Below are 21198 nucleotides of genomic sequence, written 5' to 3'. Positions count from 1 at the left end.
GTGGGTAGGGTCCAGGGGTCTGGCCTTGCCCTTGGGGAAGGCCTCCAGCCCCTGGGTGGGGCCTCTGCCACTGAGAGGTTGTTGGTTTCTGTGTCCATCTCCATGGCTAGTGTGGGAGCTCCTTGAGGATGGGCCCATCCAGGTGGTCTTTGTGTCTCTGTCACGTGGCCAGGCCTGGCTCGGAGCAGCTGCTCAGCGTGCGTGCACATGAGGCAGAGCTGAGGAGGCCCTTGCCAGGCGGGGGTGGGTTCATCAGGGGCCGCCGGAGTGGGGTCTGCACGCACGCCCACGCCGCATTCCGGCACCCCACCTGGCCCAGGGCGTGCGGGGGCTGTATACAGCCCCCCTGGCTCTCGGCCTCGTTTGACTTCTGTCCTTTCTTGTCACCGAGTCCGATCTTCCTTTTCACTTGCTTTGCCTCTTTCCGCCCTTGGTGATTTGGCTGTTCCATTTCAATCTAATTAGAACTCCCCGCCAGGAGAAAGCAGCGCAGGGCGTTCTCACCGCAGCGCTCTGGGAATTAGTCACTCGGTGCCCATTGTCGTTAATGGGAATTTGGCGCCAAGGCCATTTATCCTGGTGTCCTCAGTCAATACAGTTAAAAATCTGTGGATTCTAAAACGTCAATACCTGGCCTGAAATATGGAGGGCCAGCAACATTTTATCTCGTTAATTTATAGTTCTGATGGGCTGTTGGCTTAGAGAACAACCATGAATCAACACTTAAATAAAATCTGCTCACAGGTTAATTATTTCTGGTGCTATCATTTCAGTCTGTAATCTTCCTAAGGAAACGGCTCTGGTGCGTTAGGCTGAGGCGGCCTCGGGGAGCGCTGGTCTTCGACTCCACCAGGGCCCCGAGTGCCGCCGGCTTTATGAGTCAGCTGTCCGGCACGCCACATCAGCCCGTCTCCTCAAAAGCCCCCGAAGAGCTTGAGCTCGTTCAGTTCTAAGTGGTACTGGTTCTTGCAGATTCCACCCCTTAGACCATCGCCCCCAGCCTGGCTGTTAAGGCCTCGGAGGCATGCAAGGCCTCGAACTTTGCATTTGTTGGCTGCAAAGGAGATGGTCCTTTCCCTGGAGCCTCCAGGGCCCTGGATGGGCAGGGCACCCTGTCCTCCTTCCTGTGCCCAGTCAGCTCTCCTGACGTGTGTCCAGCCCATCCGGGGCATCCAGGCCGTGCCACCCGGTCCCAGCTCCCGGATGCTGGAGGCAGCCCAGTGTGGTAGGAGGAACTTGGATGGGGTGCAGACACAGCTCTTCCACCTACCCAAGCCGGGCGTCCTTGGGGAAGCTTCCTTTGCTTCCGTCTCCGCATCTGTGAGATGGGTAGCAGTGCCCAGCAGCTGGGGTCATGGAAGGGAACAGCTGGGATAACGTATCCAGAGTGCCTGCTGCACGGCAAGCACTCAGCAAAGGCTGCCCTTCCCTTCCCCGCCCCTGCCCCACAAGGCCCTTCAGAAGGTAGGAGATCATAGCCGTGTTCCTCTGAGCATCCAGAGAGCCGCAGTGGCTGGACCATGTCCCCAAATGGGGCAGCTTTGGTGGCTCAGTTCCAAAAGCCCCCAGGGGCCCCCCCGAGCCAGCTTCCTGGCGTGGCTCTTGATCCCACGTGTGGGTCTGGGGGCAGAGCAGCAGGAAGACCGCCTTCAGGGTCTCCCAGCCTCTCCTGCGTCTTCCGCTGCTCCGTGACAGAATGGCCTGAGCGGGGTAGCAGCTTCCTCCTCGCGATGGGTCGGCACGTGCCTTTCACTTGAGCGGGCGTCCTCTTCACTCAGACCCCGCTTCCCGCGCCCTGCTGCCCCGCCCCTGCCTGGCTCCTTCTGCTCTGGGGTCCCTGTGTCTTTCTGTGGGGGTCATGGTGCGTGGGCCCGAGTGGCTGACTGGGACTGGACCCATAAATGATCATGACTTTTCTTTTCCAAGAAGTGTCTTCTGGTGTCTCCCTTGTTTTTGCATCGTGACTGGGGCCTCCATCACAGAAATGCTCCAAGGAAAAGGGGGACAAATCGGCTGGGTGCTCCCTGTGGGCCAGGCTGTGAGCCGTGTAGCCCTGGTTCCTGGCACCCTGCCTGGCCTGGATCAAGCCAGAATGAATCAGTGGATGTTAGGCTCTCTGCTTATTACATAGTTAGTCTTCACGCTAACCTGTGAGGGAAGTGTTTTTATCCCCATTTCATGGGCTCAGAAACTGAGGCTTGGAGCGTTGGATGACTTGCAGTGACAGAGCTGGGGTTCAGCTCCGGCCCGTGTGACTGGCAGAGGCTTTGGCTGTTCAAGGACAAGAGTGGGTACCCTCAGGCACGTGTGTTTCTGGGCTGTGACCGAACAGTTTGCTTAAGCCGACTCCGGGGGAGCCCGCTCTCACCCGGGCAGCTGGCTCACCACCTGCCGAGGATAACTCGGGGCCTCTGGGAAGAAAGCGCGTCCAGACTGATCCCTCTGATGAAGTGACTGGCTGAAGGGTGCTTCTCCGGCTATCGACAGCCGCCGTCCCAGCAGGAGAAATGTTTGCCCTGACGATTTTAAAACACTTGTCAGAGGAAGGGTGAGAAGCGTCCATATTAAAAGCCCGGAGAAGAGTGTCAGGGGCTCACTCGGCTTTGGAGAAGTGGCGGCAGGGGGGCTCCTTGTTGGGCTAAAGCCTTCAGAGTGGTGCCGCCCCCTGACCCTGGGCCTCCTGGGAGGCGCTGGTGAGAGGGGCCTGGGCTTTTCCAGCCTTTAGGCTTTCCAGCACCATGACTGTTCTCTGGAACATCTCAGAGGAACCCGGTTAGGTGTCCTTCACGCGCCCGCGGACAGCAGCGGGCGTGGACATGGAGCTCCCGAGGGTGTGGGCACGTCTCGTGTCATTGCTCCTTTGGTCCTCGGGGTTTTACTACTAGATCCAGATATGGAGGCTGTGCAGAGCTCTGTGCCCCAGTGAGGTCTGAGCTGACGGCGGTCCCTGGCTGCCGCCCCTCCAGTGCCCTCTTGCCCTGGGAGCAGCCGCCTGCCCTCCTGTCCTCCGTCCCACAGATACAGGCGGGACCCCGCAGGCTCCTCTACACAGTGGAGTCCCACTTCCTCCTAAGCTCGCTCCTTCACCGGCATCCCTTTCCCAGCCCTCCTTTAAACTAGTCTGTTCTCAAGGCTGTGCCCTTTTGACCCCGGGCACCCGTGCCCATTCCCACCCACGCTCTTCTCCTCCGCTGAGGAGTATTTCTCTCCAGTCCCAACCTCGATTTCTCCCCCTCTTTCCGTACAGCTTTGGAGTAAGAAGCTGCCCTAGTTGTGGATATTAAATCAGATGTTACCAAGCTTGAGTAAAGCCCCTGCCAGCCCCGTATCTCACACTTTAGAACCTGCCTTCGAGGTCCTTCCACGCCTCCACAAACCTCTGACTAGTCATCTGCCTCTAGTTAAGCTCGTGCCAGCCCTCTGGATAAATCAAAGGCGGTTTTTAATCAACGGCACTATTTCATTCATTACCATTATTGCACAGACGTGACGTTTTTATCTGTGTGTGTGTTTCATTGTGATTGCACTGCGGTTTGGCTCCCTTCGTAGGTAGGACGACCTCTGTTGACTGACCCCAGAGGCTAAACACAGTCACGGCTTGTTCGTTGTCCTGGTGGTGACTTCTGAGTCCCAGAAAACCAACATAAGTTGTACCTTTGGGACCTGTTTGCAAGTTGAGAACTTTTTTTTTTTTTAATTTTGGAAAATTCAGTCTTGTCCGGTTAATGAAATGCAGTGGCCAAACTTGATATGAAAGAAATTTCTACAACAGCTACTGCTGTTTCTGCTGTGACTACTGCTGCTGCTGCAGCCGCTGTCTGTCGGGCCTGTCGTTTGTCTGGGGCTTATGTGCATTATTTCTAATTCTCACAACAAGCCCTGAAGGTAAGATTTATTCTCCTGAGTTCACGTATTAGGGGCCCACGGATCTGAGAGGCTTGCCGGCGGATCCGGGGCTGCTAGCTTACCTACAGGGAGCATGCAGACGCGGGCCCGTCTGACTCCGGCCTGGACCCTCCCCGGGACTCTGCCCGGCGTGCCAAGATGGTGCTCGTTTCTGATTCACAGAGTTTGATTTGAAAGTTAGTAAGCTCCTTTCTTCGTTAACTTTGAGTCAGGAGGGTTAAATTTACGGCTGGCTGAATACTTCCCAGAGGATGAGTGTAACGATATTGATTTTCACAGGATGAGTCATACACCGCCTGCCTGGGAACACGAGCTCAATCACCACCAGCCGACAGCACCAGCCAATCCCTCGTCAACATCTCCCCTACCGGCTCCCGAGCCTGTGATGTGCACGCAGAGCTCAGAGGAAGGAAAGGTCACGGATCGCTCGCGGGCGGGCTCCGGGGTCACAGGGGTCCAGCCTCTGTCCCAGCGTGGCCGACTCGCAAGGCCCTGGACGAGGCCTCACCTCTCTGGGCTTCCATCCCTCATTCCCCCAACGCTGAGAAATGGGGTAATTACACCTCCCACGCAGGGTTGTGGCATGAAACATGCAAGCCCCAGGCAGGCCTGGAGGCGATAGGCGCCATCTCTCTGGAGAGGAGGACATGAGCTTCCCTGCTCTTTCTTGGGGACCCGTACTTGGGTTTCACCTGACCTGTGTCAAGTGCTTCTTACGTGCCAGGAACTGGGCCGGGGGCCAGACGTGCTGGGACAGAGGAGGCCCCTCAGGGCCCTGGAGCCCTCGTGACCATAGGGTCCCACAGGGTAGGCGTTAGGGTTGACAGGCAGTGTTGCCTGGCCACACAGGTGGTCACCCTGGGAAGCTCAGTGTCTCCACCGGAGAAAGAGGGGGGCTCCCCGAGCAGGAGCGCGGCCAGTGTTACAGCTGCCTTATCACAGCAATATTGGTGACGGTGCATTGCCAGCGCTAGTCGTGTCAAGAGACCCAGTTGAGTTTCTGCGTTCTGTCTTAAACAGGCTTTTGTTTTAATGGCGATGTATAGTTTATCTGTATCATTATGGATTCAAGGAGGAAAAGAAGTGGTTTTTCCTAACTCCAAGAGAGTCTGAACAGTTCTTTTATACTGGTTGAGATCATTAGAACAAGATCAATAAAGTCAGTGTCAGTGGACTAAATATTTTAAAACTCAGTTTCTTATAAGCAGCATGCAGTGAATAAATGGAATTTTCCATAACAAACATGTAAACAAGCCAGATAAGTCTCACGGTTAAAGGTTATACACAACTAACCATTGTGCTCAAAGTAGCATTGCCCAGGAGGGGGTGCGATAAACAAGCTACTCCCGGCTTCCCTGGTGGTGCAGTGGTTAAGAATCCGCCTGCCAATGCAGGGGACATGGGTTCGAGCCCTGGTCCAGGAAGATCCCACATGCTGCGGAGCAACTAAGCCTGTGTGCCACAACTACTGAGCCTGCGCTCTAGAGCCCGCGAGCCACAGCCACTGAAGCCCGCGCGTCTAGGGCCTGTGCTCCGCAACAGGAGAAGACACCGCAGTGAGAAGCCTGTGCGCTGCAAGGAAGAGCAGCCTCCGCTCACCACAACTAGGGAAAGCCCGCGCACAGCAACGAAGACCTAACACAGCCAAAAATAAAAATAAAAAAAATAAAGAAAATAAATAAAGAAAAATTTAAAAAAACAACAAACAAAAAAAGCTACTCCATTTATGAAAAGCTGCAGAGTAGGAACACATCTGACAGCAAAGGACCTTCACCTCCAGCGTGGCTATCACCTTCAAGACAGTTTCTGATAAATATTTACCAGCCTTTATTTGTATCTCTTTAACTAAATGTAAAGGCAGCCCAAGGCGTTGTATTCTCATAGCCTCAGAACAAAAACGCAACGTCAGTAATCTCTCAAGTTCCCTGCTCTTAAAAACTCATATCCCTTGGTTTCAGCTTTCAGTTTAACTAAGGGTGAATTCAATAATTTGAGGTTTCGTTTTTTTCAACCTGTAAGAGTTCTCCCCTTTGTTGTTTGCTGTCTGCCAGGCCCTCTAGAATGCTTTCTGTACAGCCCTCCCGACAGACGTGTGTTTATGAGGGCGTGTGACACAGCAGGGAAGGGCCCTGCCCAAGGTCGCTCCACTGGAAGTGACAGAGCTGGGGTGGGACCCGGGTGTGTGTGACTCCCCACCCCTCTGCTGTATCACCTCCCACTTTGAACAGGTTGCTGGGTGACAATGGCTGGGGTCCTGATTTCTGCGCCACAGTCTCGCCCCAGACCTCCTTACCTCGTGTTTCCCAATAGGTATCTGTAATTATTATTCAAAACTGGAAAAATTTCATTTTGGTCCCTTTTAACAAAGAAGTACAGTGAAGGCCTAGTTATTACAAGTAAAAGTAGGAAAAAATAGAAATTACAGCTTGTCTTCTAACTGGAAAATTTTAGTACTTAAAAGACATAGATTCTCTCTCAGTCCCTTTGGGGGATTGAGGATGAATAACGTAGTCAGAAATACATTTTTTCAGCAAAAAAGTCCAGTCATTATCTTTTAGCAACTCGACTTTCACTTTTCCTCTCATCTTTTTCCCCCATTATTGGCAAGACTGTCACGGCACTTTTTGAAAAAAACATGGCTAATTCACTGCTTTTCCTGAAATAAGCATATGGTATATGCTATGGTCCAAGAAACAGGGAGAATTTTTTCTCCAGGCATATAGAGTTTGTTTTTCCTTTTGGACTTAAGGGTTGGCAGTGAGTTCCAAATGAGCAAAGAGTCGGCATTAGGCGCGGCTGTATCTGTCTGGAGAGAAGACTTCTGGCCTACAGGGGCCTTCTTGCGCCGGTGTGAGGGTCGCAGCGACATCTGTGCTCCTTTTCCATGGAGGGGATGTAATGATAGTCCCTCGCCCTTAGCCCCCACGTGGCTCCCCCAGCCCCCTGGCTGGAGCGAAGCTCCCGCAGCCAGCGCTGCAGGCACGAAGCCCATCCCCAGGGCACGCGGTACCGCACGGGCGGGCGGCCCCCTGCTCCATCCTCCCTGGGCGGGGGGCTTGCTAACCGGGCATGTCACGCTTGCTTTCTGACCCCGAAGTGTAGCAGAAAAGGCGAGGAAGAGTTTGGGTCCCAGACAAGTTTCAGGAAAGGAAAAGAAGAATAAGAACTGGGAATACCAGGTTTCCAATTAGACCAATTCCTCAGGAAGTGATTTTTTTGGTCTACTTGAGAGTGTTGCTTGTCTCTTGACCTAATGAGAGGGACACAGCACACAGAATACGACAAGTCTGCTCATCTTCCTCATGCTTTTATAGAAGAGTTCTTTACTTATTAGAAAAACAGTATTATGACAGCAATATTAGTATAATTTAAGAAGTTACCTTACTACCCCTAGAACAGCTCATTTCCTGTTGGTGAATCACGTCTTCCCTATCTTTGTTCACGTCAGTCCTTCTTTAATACTCCTGTAATTTAAGAACGGGTATCGAGCTTTGTCCCTCTTGCCACAGAATGCTATTTATCATTCCAGTTGGAAATGGCTTTTCAACATCCCACCAGGCAGAGAACCACATCTGCCTTAACTGCCCTCTCAGCTCGGACAGCTAGGCTGCTGTCTATAGTCCCGTCACCGTGGTCAGTGCAACGACCCAAACTGGCCAGGTCTTGACAGCATTGTGATGACATAGGATGACCGTGGAAGTCTTTGTGAGTTGCATTTTGTAGCAAAATAGTTAAGGGGCTTGTTGAGCCTAAAGAGGTATAGAGTCTTCCTTTACAAAAAGCCAAGTGTTTCCAGAGTTTTCTCTGATGACAACTGACTGCCAATTGTAGGCCCTTAGAAGATACTAGAAAAAAATCAACACAGTTCGTCATCCATCAAGGTAAAGGTGATGCTTGAACAAAGAACAAGGGAGCAGCCTCTTTCCAAGAAATCTGCGCTTTGGAGAGAACACTTTGAAAACAGATGTTTTTAATTGTTTATACCACTCTGTAATTTTTGTTGCCAAAAACTATGTGAACGTGTCACCTATTAAAAACTTCAGTGTCAGCACTGTTAACCTGGGAACAGTGTTTTTCTAATCCTGCTTTAAAATCCTGTAAATGAAAATTTCAGTGGATTTTGAATTAGGTTGTTAGAAATAGGAGAATATACAGTAATAGCCGCTGATTAGTGGCAGGAGCCATTATTTGACATTAGGGGAACTGGAGCTTTATTGGCAAATTGTTCACAAAATCCTTTGCATCCGTGGTAGATGGAAGCGGAAGATGTCTCCCCTGTTGCTAGTGGTAAACGTCTCTTCCATTCTGGGTCCTCACATCTCTGGAAGGAGGCTTTGGGGCTCTGACAGTGTTCAGTGTGTAAACTTAAGCTGTAACCGGGCTACTGTCAAATCACTGAGTCACAAAAAGGTCCCTACGTTTTAAAAAAGTGTAAGCATATTCAGTCCTGTTGCTCTTACTAAAATTATTATAACTCATTTGATTTAATAATTTCCAAGAGGTTTGTTGATACTCTTAGTAAATGGCATATTAAAATATATTTTAAAATGTTGTTTATTTTATCCTTGTCTCATCTTTCAAAATGTTCTTATTTTGGTAGTTGCTTTTAGACTCATAATATACTGGTACAGTAGCACATAAATAAATATACACGTGTTGGCGGTATGTGCCTAAGGGTTTCTCATGGCTGGGATGTACTGTCAGACAAGTTTGGAGACCAAGGATCTAGGCAAATTGGATTTGTCAAGGCTTCTGCTGTAACTCTCGAGAGGACCAATTGATGCCTTTCATTTCCTTACCTGGTGAGCCGGTGGAGCATTTAACTACAGTGTGGTCCTAAACACAGAGCAGGGCAGCCTTCCGGAAGTGCTCTCTGAATTGAAGGATCAAGTGTACTTCCTGGGTTCCCGTAAGAGGAGGTGATGCTTGAGATCTTGGCGTTGCATTGGTATCCAGCTTCTTATGTCCAGGGGAAGGATTTCAAGCTAATTGAGTACCAGGTGGCCAGAGAGTGAGGGCAAATGCCGTTGCTGTTGTGTTTCCAGAAAGTCTCCATTGGCCGCCTCAGGCCCAGGGGAAGGGTTTCAAGGTTGTCCCTCCTGGGCTGTGGCACCGTGTAGAGGAAAGCATGCTGGTTTTCGAGACCTGGGCTCAGCACAAAAGATCTGTTCCCCGAGTCTGACCTGTTCTAAATGATCGACATTTCTGGCGTTTTTATGGCTTACCTCTAAGAGAGCTCAGTGACAGGAAGACAGTTTCCACGGCAGAGGTGTGTGTGTGCACGCAGACGTTTGCACAGCATCCAGGAGCAGTTGACAGCATTTCATGGCAGATAGAAAAGGTGGTCCATGCACCCCCTCCAACCTGTGGCCTGAGCCACTGTGACGTCACACTCGCATTTATTGCCCAGACGCTGATGCCACCCCACTGGCCACGCTCTATGGAAAACCATCGATGGGTTATCGTGAGGGTGTGACTGTAAGATGCTGATCCTAAAAAGAATCATTTTGGAGCATTCTGCTTTTTTTTTTTTTTTTTTTTGCGGTACGCGGGCCTCTCCCTGCTGTGGCCTCTCCCGTTGCGGAGCACAGGCTCCGGACGCGCAGGCTCAGCGGCCATGGCTCACGGGCCCAGCCGCTCCGCGGCATGTGGGATCTTCCCGGACCGGGGCACGAACCCACGTCCCCTGCATCAGCAGGCGGACTCTCAACCACTGCGTCACCAGGGAAGCCCCTGCTTTTGGTTTTTAGACTCCCAGTAAATAATGTAACAAAATTAATTGTGTAGCTCTGGAAATGTTATTCAGTCTCCCTGAGTCTTGGTTTTTTCAACTGCAAACTGGATTATGTGCTTGAAATGAGTTGATGTGCATAATGTTTACAGAGCACCTAAAGGTGGATTCAGACATCTCGTTTATCCCTGGGGGTGGGTGGATTCAGCTAATTGAGTACCAGGTGGCCAGAGAGTGAGGGCAAATGCCGCTGCTGTTGTGTTTCCAGAAAGTCTCCGTTGGCCGCCTCAGGCCCAGGGGGGCTTGTGCTTTCCCGTGGCTCCGTATCAGATGGCATCTTGGTGTCAAGGTATTTCGTTTGTGATCTGAGTACTTTCTAACCCTCTCTTCTCTTTTCGTGTTGTAGGAACCCAGCTCTTCAGTGGTCAAAGTGACTTTAGAATCACTACCTTGAAATTTCATCCAAGAGACCACAACGTTTTCGTATGTGGCGGCTTCAGCTCTGAAATGAAAGCTTGGGATGTAAGGACCAGCAAGGTAACACCCCTCTTCCTCACATGGCCTTTCCAGCAGAGCTTGCCTGGGCATTTTGAATGATTGGGGGTGGGTCAGCATCTATATATAGGACCCTTGAAATGGAATAATTACCACTTAATATTGAATCAGTGGGAAGCATAATTTTTCGATGTTTTGAAAGAACATTCTTGAGTTGTTAGATTATTAAGGTACCATAGGTGCATCTATACAGCATATTACTAAACATATTTGTTGAGCACCTACTGTGTGCAAATGCTTCCCGATGTTATAAGATGAATCAACCTCAGATTACTCAGGGGAATAATATGTAGATACAAATAAGTGGGGTGGAGAAGTGCTCTGTGTGTGTGTGTGAGTGAGAGGAGGGGTGGTGGGGAGGGAGGGGCTGGCATTCAGAGCGGGTGAGCTTTCAGTTCAGCTCAGTGTAAGGAAGGCTTCTCGGAGGAGACAGTGTTCCCGTTGGGGCTTAAAGGCTGGTCACCGTCAGTCCCATAGAGAAGTGATGTCCACTCCCGTCCCTCACCACAGCCTGCCACTCCTGTTGCTTCCCTAACTTAGGAAATGGCAAGTCCGGGACTTCCCTGGCGGTCCAGTGGTTAAGACTCCACGTTCTCAATGCAGGGGGCATGGGTTCGATCCCTGGCCAGGGAACTAAGATCCCGCATGCCACACAGTGTGGCCAAAAAAAAAAAAAGCGGCAACTCCATCTTTCTGGTTGTTCAGGCCCAAACCATCAGAACTATCCCTCTCTCCACTCTTCCTGTCATCCCCCCAACACCCAAACCATCAGCAAACCCAGTCGTAACTCGGGTTTAAGCTGCCGTTGTCTCTTGCTCAGATAATTGCAGTAGTTTCCTCTCTGGTATCTGTCTTCCCCCACCACACCCCCCACCTCCCCCGACCCCTTACGGTTTGTTCTCAACACAGTAGCCGGCGTGGCCTGTGACAGTGGAAGTCAGATGTGTCACTCTTCTGGTCAGAGCCCTCCAGGCTCAGGTTTCACTCACAGGAAAAGCTGTGTCCCTAGGGCGGCCCACAAGGCCTCATGATCTCCGCTCAGCCTCAGCCCCACCCGCCTCCTTGCCTTTCCTAGAACACACCAGCGCAGTCCTGCCTCAGGGCCTTTGCACTTTCTGCCTAGAATGCTCTCCTCCCAGCTTTCTATGGAGAGGCTCCCTCCCTCCTACAGGGTTCTGCTCAAATGCCACCTCTGCAGTGAGGCCTTCCCAGACCACCATGCCAGCCACCCCTGGCATTCACTAGTCCCCCTGCCACCTCTTTTCTCCCCATAGCACTTATGATCACCCGGCACACTATGGATTTTCCTTGTCTATTTGCCTTGTCTCCATCCCCTCGAATGTAAGCTCTTCCAGGGCAGGGATTTTTGTCTGTTTTGTTTGCTGCTGACTTCTAGCTCCTAGAACAGTGCCTGGCACGTAGTAGGCACTCATCAGACCGTGGGTGACCGAATGAGTGGACGGAGGCAGAGGGCAGTCACACGGGATGGGGGATACAACGTGTGTGCAGGGCCAGTGACCTGCTCGACGTGGGGGATACAAGATGTGTACAGGGCCAGTGGCCTGCTCGACTTGGGGGATACAAGGTGTGTGCAGGGCCAGTGGCCTGCTCGACTTGGCCAGGCGTGGGCCCCAGGCAGTGGGACAGGCCGGGCAGAGAGGTTTTTAATGCCATGAGTCTGGGTTTGGATCAGCAGCGGGGAGCCATGGGAGGTTTGTGAGCAGGGGTCTGGGATCAGGGGTGCAGAGGGGCTCAGGGAGGGGCAGTGGGGAAGAGCCTGACTGCCTCCTGCCTCTGGGGGGCTCAGTGATTTCAGGATGGCTGTTTCAAGCTCTGAGAAGCACCGCCCTGGTCTGAAGGAGGCACACAGCCACTAGAATGCTACAGGGTAGTTCATGATGATACCGGCATTGATCTTGACCTTGAAAGAAGAGGGTGTGGAACGTCAGAGAGTGTCCTCCTCCATTAGGGATTCAGGGGAGTCAGTGGTCCCACGCCAAAGGGCTCTAGCCTGCTGCATCTGCAGCGCCAAAGCCTCTACCTAAAGGCATCCCCCTCCAGGGCCGCCTCCTGCCCCATCCTGGGCAGGTGCAGCCCCCCCATCAGGTCTTCACTGAGCAGAGGCCGTTCTGCGTGGCCAGGATGGAAGGAGGTGGGACAAGACCTCCAGTGCCGGATTCGAAAGGCGAGTTGGTGCGTCAGACCGGCTGCTGCAGAAAGGCACTTTCCCCCCAGGCTGTGGGAAGGGGCTGCTGGTGTTTGCAGGAGAACCTAAAACCAGAGACAGTTTCCTTAAAGAGAACAGGATGTTCTATCCGTAGGTATTTTGCCTAAAGTACTTCACAAGTGGGAGAATTAGAGCATAGAGAGATGTACTCTTTTGAAAAAAAACACACATTTTTCTTTTACAAGAGACTTTTTAAAAACAAGAACATTTGGAAAAGAGAGAAAAGTTACCCATAAAGAAGGGGATGTGTGGACTTTTAAAAGCACTTGAACACTTGTATATGGGATATAAATACATGATGAACGAAAGAAGACATTGGAAAGTGCTGCTGGAGTTAGAAACTCTTAGTCATGCTGTTTGAAGCGGGGCCTCCTGATCAACCAGCCCCTGGTGACAGCCACGTCCCTTAGAGGTGTGCTGTTTTTAGCCTCAAAGAGCAAACACGTAAGAAATTACTCATCAAGGACGCCATCTGATTTAAGACTTTGTTAAAAATATCGGATTTTCTCCTAGGGCAGACGCCAGCTGACGTGTTCTGAGAATGCTGGGGGAGAAGCAATTAGGAGCAGATGTTGCTGTGACTGGTATCGGCATGTTTGCCAGTCTCTCCCCAGCTAATAATGTGGGTAAAGGGATCTGTGCAATATTTGTTTCTACTTCCTTTTTACCAACAATCTGACTGCCTGTCCTCCCTTGCTGGGTCACAAGGACTGTTTCCATGTGCATCAGCCAGACTCAGGGGACCAGTCTCTTTCCTGCTTCAGTTCTGTTTCCTCTGATAGGTGTGGCCCAAGTGCCTTGTACGGACCCAGCAGGAGGGCCAGAGAGGAAAGGTGTGGACAGCCACCTGGGGTGGCTCTCTGCCCTCCTGCTGGGCTCCTGTGGGGCCTGGGGCTCTGTCCCAGGTGCTGAACTTTCCAGCCCTCCCTGGTGAGCATAGGAATACCTAGGGCTGAGCGGCTTGTCTTCTGACTGCCTTCAGGGGCAGCTGTGGAAACTGCAGGAGGGACACAGACCTTAGCTTAAAATCAAGACAGGTTTCCTCTTTTAAAAACAACGGAAGGACTGTTATTATTATAAAAGTAATATGCGATTATATGAAAAAACAAATAGAAACAGAGAGAAGGGGTAGTCGAGCCAGCCAAAGGTAAACATTAGTAACATTTAAATATTTTTATTTCATTGTTCTTTTCCACTGTGTGTGTATGTGTGTGTTTTTTTTTTTTTTTTTTTTTTTGCGGTACGCTGGCCTCTCACTGTTGTGACCTCTCCCGTTGTGGAGCGCAGGCTCTGGACGCGCAGGCTCAGCGGCCATGACTCACGGGCCCAGCCGCTCCGCGGCATGTGGGATCTTCCCGGACCAGGGCATGAACCCACGTCCCCTGCATCAGCAGGCGGACTCTCAACCACTGCGCCACCAGGGAAGCCCCACATTTAAATATTTTTATTTCATTGTTCTTTTCCACTGTGTGTTTTTCAAAACATCGTTTGGTCTTATTTTGCTTTTCACACAGCATTGTAAGGTTTTCCTTGCAGTGGAATGAACTCTTGTAGGTGTTTAATGCGTCCCTGTGACGCAGCTGCTTGGCTAATTCGCTCCATGCTTTAGCCGCAGCACTCAGGGCCGCGTCTGACACAGCAGGCACTCGATAAATACGGATCGAATGAGTCAATTTCAGATGGTTGAGCTTATTAAGCCATTTCCTGAGGTTGGATTTTAGGACATTTCCTTTTGTTTGGTTTGGTTTGCCATTTAAAGTTAATAGAGGTGAAGGTGGAGATCAGGGATCGGCAAGTGCAGCCTGGGGCTAAATCTGACTTGCTGCCTGTTTTTGTAAATAAAGTTTTATCGGAATGCAGTTCCTGCCATTCATTTGTGTAACGGCTACAGCTGCTTTCACACCACAGTGGTAGAGTTGAGTAATTGCACCGGAGACCACATGGCCCGCGAAGCCAAAAATACTTAGGATCTGGCCCATCCCTGCTAAGACGTATCTGGCTGTGGTGTGTGTCACGCTGTGGCTTGTGGGGACTGATCCTTCTGACCTGGCTGACAAGATGGGTGCCCCTGTGCCTCACCCTATTATGGGCACCCTGTGGAAGCCGTGTGCTCAGAGAATGTCTTTTCCAGAGAACCGCGCCTCAGTCAGGGGTATATGGGTCGTTTCCCCCTCTTGTTATAACCTCCAGACAAACCATCGCAGTCTACTTTGTGATATATTCCACTGTGGGGCACGTTTGTGCATCGAGTGTTTTCCACACTTGCAGTTTATTTCCTGCAGCTTGCGCCCCAGAACTCAAACTGCTGGGTTAAAAGTGAGTCAGCATTTTGAAGGTAAGGGGTAGGTTTCTGACGATGGAGCTGAGCCCACCACTGGAGCAGGACAGTGCGGCCAGACAGCCTCTCGCCGGGTCTGAGGAGTAGTTGGAACAGATAACTTTAAAGCTACTTTCCAGTCATAGACTTTTATTCCTTAAGCTTAGCCACACGATGAATGTTGGGATTCTGGACTTCTCTGGTCCAGCCCAGTGCATTACAGCAAATGGGCTCTTTGGTTCCCCTGTCTTTTCTTGGTCCATCTCTCTCTGCTCTGGTTTGATGAGTGGATCACATCCCTTGTCGCCGCAGAGCGCCTGGCTTCATTTCCGGCAGGTCGGCAGGATGTGTTCTGCATGAACCCTCCGAGCCTGCTTACTCGTGCCGGCCCCGTGCTGCCAGTACAGGGTCTTCTGACTCTTCTGTCTCCCGACGGTCTGCTCGAACGTGGGTCTGGTCTGGAACCCAGGATGTCTGTGGTCTGACCTTCATGTTACCACGGGCGTCCAAGCCCCTCCGGGCCACCAGGGCTTATTGGCCTGAGATCCAGCAGCCCTGGGTTCCCATCCTCCCTCTCCTACTTGCTTAGCTGGCTGATTTTAGGCAAATCTCTAAACTCAAGCCTCTCCCAGTCAAGGGTTTCCCCCGTGGTATAGTAAAGGGGCAGGATGAGGTCATCCTTCAAGCAGGGCCTCTGGACTCTCCTGTGCGTAGGAGAGCGCCTGGGACTCTTGTTAGGATGCAGACTCTGTTTCAGCAAGATGATGTCTTAGTCAGCTCAGACTGCTGTAATGAAATACCACAGCCTGGGGGGCTTAAACAGCAAACATTTATTTCTCATTGTTCTGGAGGCTGGAAGTCCGAGATCAGGGTGCCAGGGTGGTCGGTTCTGGTGAGGGGGCTCCTCCTGGTTTGTAGATAGCTGCCTCTTGCTGTGTCCTCACATGATGGAGCGCAAGCAAGCTCTGGCCTCTTCATCCCTTTCTAAGGCGACCACTCCCATCATGGGACCTCCACCCTCATGACCTTATCCAAACCTAATTACCTCACAAAGGCCCCACCTCCAGATATCATCACATTGGGAATTAGAGCTTCAAAATATAGATTTTGGGGGGGACACAAACATTCAGTCCTTTGCAGGTGAGATCCTGCATTTCAGCAAGCTCCCAGGAGATGCAGAGACAGACGGCCCATGGACCACACTTTGAGAAGCCAGGTCTCAAAGGGCCTCTGAACACAGAGGTCCCATGCTTCTCTCACGTGAGCACCCTTGGTCTTCGTCCGCGATTGACCTGCACCACCTGTGACCTATCTCAGTGATAAATAGGTTGTGAGCACCTTCACCTGACAGCTATTCATTTACAACTGCCTGTGAGGGGGGCTCAGTCCAGTCATGTCTGTGCCTTGGCATCTTCCACAGGACCTGGAACCGGAGCAGGTGCTCAGGGGGTAACTTGGAGTGAGCTGCTGGGGTCAGCCGCCCCTCCCATCACGATGGAGCCCTGCAGGAGCATCCACCTTCCCACATTTCGGGGGGCAGTGGCCTCCCTGGGATTTCTGCAGAGGGAGGGGGTCCTCCAACAAATGGGAAATAAAGGCTAGCTGCAATTCAGCTGTAACTGGTCATTCCAGAAGTGTAGACAGAGGCCGAGGACTTGGGAGATCCTGGGCCAGATGAGGGCTGGTGCAGTGGTTCTAACACTGCAGCTGTCAGCCAAGTCTGAGCTCTCATGTGCCCCAGTGTCTCGTAGATGACGGGGTGTCCAGGCTCGCAGGGCCCTGGCTCTTTGCCCGGCCGGGAATGGGAGCTGGAGAGTTCCAGGTCTGCAGGGCCCACCAGCACTGTGGGAAAGGCTCCAAGGTAGTTACTTTTGGGTTTGCTTTAAGATGACTATGTAGTTTGAGCCACAAGTTAGGATAGTAATAAAATTTCTCCCTTGTATCATGCATTAAAGTTGTAGAAAAACTCCTACAGAGGCTTAAAAATCATATTGCATATTTTGTGAATCACCCTTTTTGCGAGACGAAATTCTGGAACCCCAACCTCAGCAAATTACCCCTCGGCCGAGCAAAACTGAGCACTGCAAATTGGAGCAGCCCTGGAAAATCTGGGACATGTGGCTCCCGACACTGGGAGCCTGGCCTCTGCTCCAGTTCTCTTCCCTTCCGTGGGCAGGGCCGACACTGGGCAGGCTAGGGCCGAGCACGACTTCCGATGCATAGGTCTACTCTGCTCCCGAGAAGGAGAGTCTCAGGTGCCCTCAGGTCCCCACTGGGCCTCGAAAACACCGACCCCCACCCGCTCAGGTAGTTCTCAGGATGAGATCTACTCTGACAGACCAGCTCACTTTTTTTGCTCTAGTGTTGGTTTGACCCGAATCATCAATAGTCCATGCTTGTTCTACATCTTGCTTTCCTTTTAAGTTTGTAAAGGGCCGTCTTGACTTCCAGATCTTGAGTTCATTCCTTGACCTCCTTTGGGAGCTTTGTCCCAAACCCACTGCAGGTGTGTGTCCTATCATGCAGGTGACAGTGGGCGAGGCCTCTGGCTCGTCCTTCCCACCTGCTTGGGTTCTCATCTCTGCCTGTTGTTGTCACAGCCCCTCACTCTGCTGCAGTTTCCCCACAGAATGTAAGCTCCCTGAGGGCAGGGATTTGCTCCTTTCCTGCTGTTTTCCCTGAGCCTAGCGAAGTGCTGGCTGGATGGGATGGGACTGTTGCAGGAATGACTAACGGCCTTAATGCAGGCCAATTAAAAAAAAATCCCAAGTGATAAGCCCACCCAGGTGAAGTGGAAGCTGAGTCAGCATCTGTTAACACGCTCTTCTCTGGCACCGACCAACCTTGGCCGTCCTGCCCCGAGGGGGAATGAACCAGCTGGTCACGCAGCCAGTGGTTGCCGGTCTGGACTGGCTGCCCTGGTGCCATGGTCAGAGCACCCGGAGCCTTAGAGGATACCCACCCGCCCCTGCAGGTGGCCTCGGCCTCCAGCGTTGTGAAAACTCTCCAGGTGGTTCTAATGAAGAGCCCGAGTGGCGAACCACAGCCCTGGGGGCCAGGGTTTGGGAGCATCAGTGCGAGTCCCGAAGGGTGTTTTGCAGGGTCTCTGCTGGTGTAGGTGAGGGTGTCCTGAAATGTCCGTTCCTGCCGTGGCAGCTGTCTGGAAGACTCAGCACCTTCACCTCCTGGTTCCTGGGCGCCATCAGTCTTCGTGGCGTTGTCGGCCGGTTGCTTATTTGCCCTAATGAGGTTCTGATTACTCTCCATTTGTCTTTTTCATCAGCTTTATACTAAAAAGCCTTTTGTTTGGACTCTCCGTACTTCTGCAGTTCTGGCTAAGTTTTGCCTTCAGCCAAACTTCTTGTGAGATGAGAGCGGGAGCCTAAGGGAGGTGGGGACGGGGAAGGGCGTGAACAGCCTGGGGCTGAGGGAAGCGTGGTCGCCGCTCCGTGTGACTCGCCATGGGTCCTTGTCTCTTCCGGGCTCCCATTGCCCCATCTGTCAGGCGGCGGTGGGGTGCTCTCGGGTGGCATGGACTGGGCGGCCACCACCTGCCAGGCTCTGTACTGGACCCTCCCTGTGTGTCATCTACCGCGACACAGCAGTCCTGGGAGGTGTACCAGGTGCTGCTGTCACCCCATCCCCCTGGCGGGGTGCCCGAGGTTCAGAAAAGTTCCAGCAGCCAGCACACGGCTGGTTGGTAGGGGGGTAAGACCTTGACCCGGTGCCTCGATTCCCGCGCCCTTGCAGGCCCTCCTGTTCACAGGTCGAAGGAAGCGTTGGTCTTGGGTGTAGATAAAGCTTTGGCAGTGAGAGCCGTGTGCTTTCTTCTTGGAGAAGCCTGCAGGGGGCAGCCCTTGAGTTCAGACGCCTGCTCGGTCCCGCCGCTTGCAGCTCGATGCCCGGTGTCAGGGACCCCCCTGTGAACTTGACAGTGGTGGGCCCTGCGGCCTCAGGCCTGAAGTCACAACCCCGGCGCCTCTGTGAGGGCAGCCCTTCGGCCTCCACAGGTGGATGTGGAAACCAGTCCTGAAAGGCTCAGCTTTCAGCGCAGGGGTGGATGGCCACTGTGGGGCTTGGACCTGATCTGTCGGCCTCACCGGCTGCCTTCACAAGGGGCCAGGGGGTCCCCATGTGTCTCCCGGGTCATCCAAAATCTTGGGCAAAGCTGGGGAAGGGGTCCCTGGAATCCAGAACCTCAGACCCCTGCCCCCAGCCCAGTCCTTCCCTTCACCTTCACTCGGCAGCGCTTGTCTTGGGGTGTCAAGCAGACTCCAGTTAAAAACCTGAAATGTGAGTTGCCACCTGGAGCTCAGTGGGTGACAACGGGAGAGCACGGCACTCAGGAGGGCCACGTCCCTGTGTGATCACTTGGGCTCTTAAAGATGCAGTAGGATGTATCAGAAAATATAAAGCAGACGCTGGACCCGTAATGATTATATAAATAAAATATTTATGTAATGCTAATGTATATGACCTTTGTAATTTGTTTTGCCACTAAAATAAGCTGTGTTACATACACTGAACATCTCTCGTTGAGATTTTTTATCTCCTTGAGATTTTTAAAAATTTAATATCTTTATGAAATAGATTCACAGTTTTTGTTTTACCTAAAAACTTATTTTAGTTTGCCATAACTAATAGTATCCAAAAATAATCATGGGTTTGATGCCCTAGTTATTTTTTGTCTTAATATACTTTAAATACTTATTACGTTTTTTTGGTAGCAGCTTTTTTTCTTTTAATTAATTAATTTTTTTGAGGTACGCGGGCCTCTCACTGTTGTGGCCTCTCCCGTTGCAGAGCACAGGCTCCGGACGCGCAGGCTCAGCGGCCATGGCTCACGGGCCCAGCCGCTCTGCAGCATGTGGGATCTTCCCGGACCGGGGCACGAACCCGTGTCCCCTGCATCGGCAGGCGGACCCTCAACCACTGCGCCACCAGGGAAGCCCTAATTTACTTATTTACTTGCCTGCTCCAGGTCTTAGTTGCGGCATGCAAGATCTGGGTTGCGGCGTGTGGGATCGTTAGTTGCGGCATGCAGGCTCTTTTAGTTGCAGCATGAGGGCTCTTAGTTGCGGCATGCAGGATCAAGTTCCCTGAGCAGAGATCGAACCCGGGCCCCCTGCACTGGGAGCGCAGAGTTTTAACCGCTGGACCACCAGGGAAGTCCCAGTAGCAGCTTTGTTGAGTTGTAATTCATATACCATACAATGCGCTCATTTAAAGTATACAACGCGTTCGTTGTTAGTATATTTACAGAGTTATACAACCATCATCACTGTCAGTTTAGAACATTTTCATCACCTCAGAAAGAAACCCTCTACCCTTTTTAGCAGTCACCCCAACTCCCCTGCCTCTATCCCCTACCCCCAGCCCCTGGCAACCACTGATCTACCTTCTGTCTCTATAGATTCGCCTATTCTGTACATTTTATAGAAACAGAATCATACAGTATGTCACTTAGCATAATGTTTTCAAGGTTCACCTATGTTGTAGCGTGTGTCAGTACTTCATTCCTTTTTACGGTCAAATAATATTCCATTGTACGGATAGACTGCATTTCGTTTATTCATCAGTTGATAGGCATTTGTGATCTTTCCATTTTTTGGCTCTTATGAATAATACTGTTATAAATATTCATTTACAAGTTTTTGTGTGGACATGTGTTTTCATTCCTCTCGGACTCCACCTGGGAGTGAAATTGCTGAGTCCTGGTCCCTCTATGGGTGACCTTTTGAGAAACTGCCAGACTGTCTTCCAGAGTGGTTGCACCCTTTTGCAATGTATGAAGGGTCCGATTTCCCCCTGTCCTCACCTTACTTGTTATTGGTCTTTTTGCTTTTCCCCATCCCAGTGGGTGTGAGGTGGTGTCTCCTTGTGGTCTCCTTAAGGTTTGATATAGGACTGTGCAGACTGTATATTTCTTCATGAATGAGCTTTGGTAGTTTGTGTCTCTCAAAGAATTTGTTCATTACATCTAAGTTATCAAATTTATAAACATAAACTTGTTCATAATATTCCTTTATTATCCCTTTTGATGTCTTTAGGTTCTATCTTCTCCTTCATTCCTGATATTGGTAGTTATGTCTTCTTTTTTTTCCTTAGTCAGTGTGACTAGAGATTTATTTTCTTCTACTTGCTTTGGGTGTAATTAGCTCTTCTTTTTCTCATTTCTTAAGGTAGCAATTTAGATCATTGATTCAAAATCCTTTTTAATGTAAGCATTTTAATGCTATACATTTCCCTCTAAGAATGCATCCCACAAATCTTGATATGCAGTATTTACATTTTCATTCAATTAAAACATATTTTCTAATTTGATTTTTACCTCCTCTTTGAACTATGGGATATTTAGAACTTATTAGTCAGCTTCCAAATTTGTGGGGATTTCCCTGATACCTTTCTGTTGTTAATTTCCTTGTTATTAATTCTGTTATGCTCAGAAAACATACTTTATAT

At 51.0% G+C, this 21198-nt stretch overlaps 1 protein-coding gene across 1 annotated transcript in view; it reads left to right on the top strand.

Moving 5' to 3' along the window:
- The window catches only part of WDR25 (WD repeat domain 25), a 155876-nt gene that overhangs the window by 99384 nt on the left and 35294 nt on the right, over positions 1 to 21198 (top strand). The window contains exon 4 of the mRNA XM_082852987.1: positions 10044 to 10174. Coding sequence (XP_082709113.1) covers positions 10044 to 10174 — 131 coding nt within the window. The remainder of the gene's footprint in view (positions 1 to 10043; positions 10175 to 21198) is intronic.

The sequence above is a fragment of the Leucopleurus acutus genome, assembly GCF_964270905.1.
Source record: "Leucopleurus acutus genome assembly, chromosome: 1".
Taxonomy (NCBI): domain Eukaryota; kingdom Metazoa; phylum Chordata; class Mammalia; order Artiodactyla; family Delphinidae; genus Leucopleurus; species Leucopleurus acutus.
Note: the sequence above shows the minus strand (reverse complement) of the source record. Positions and strands in the feature narration are given on the sequence as shown.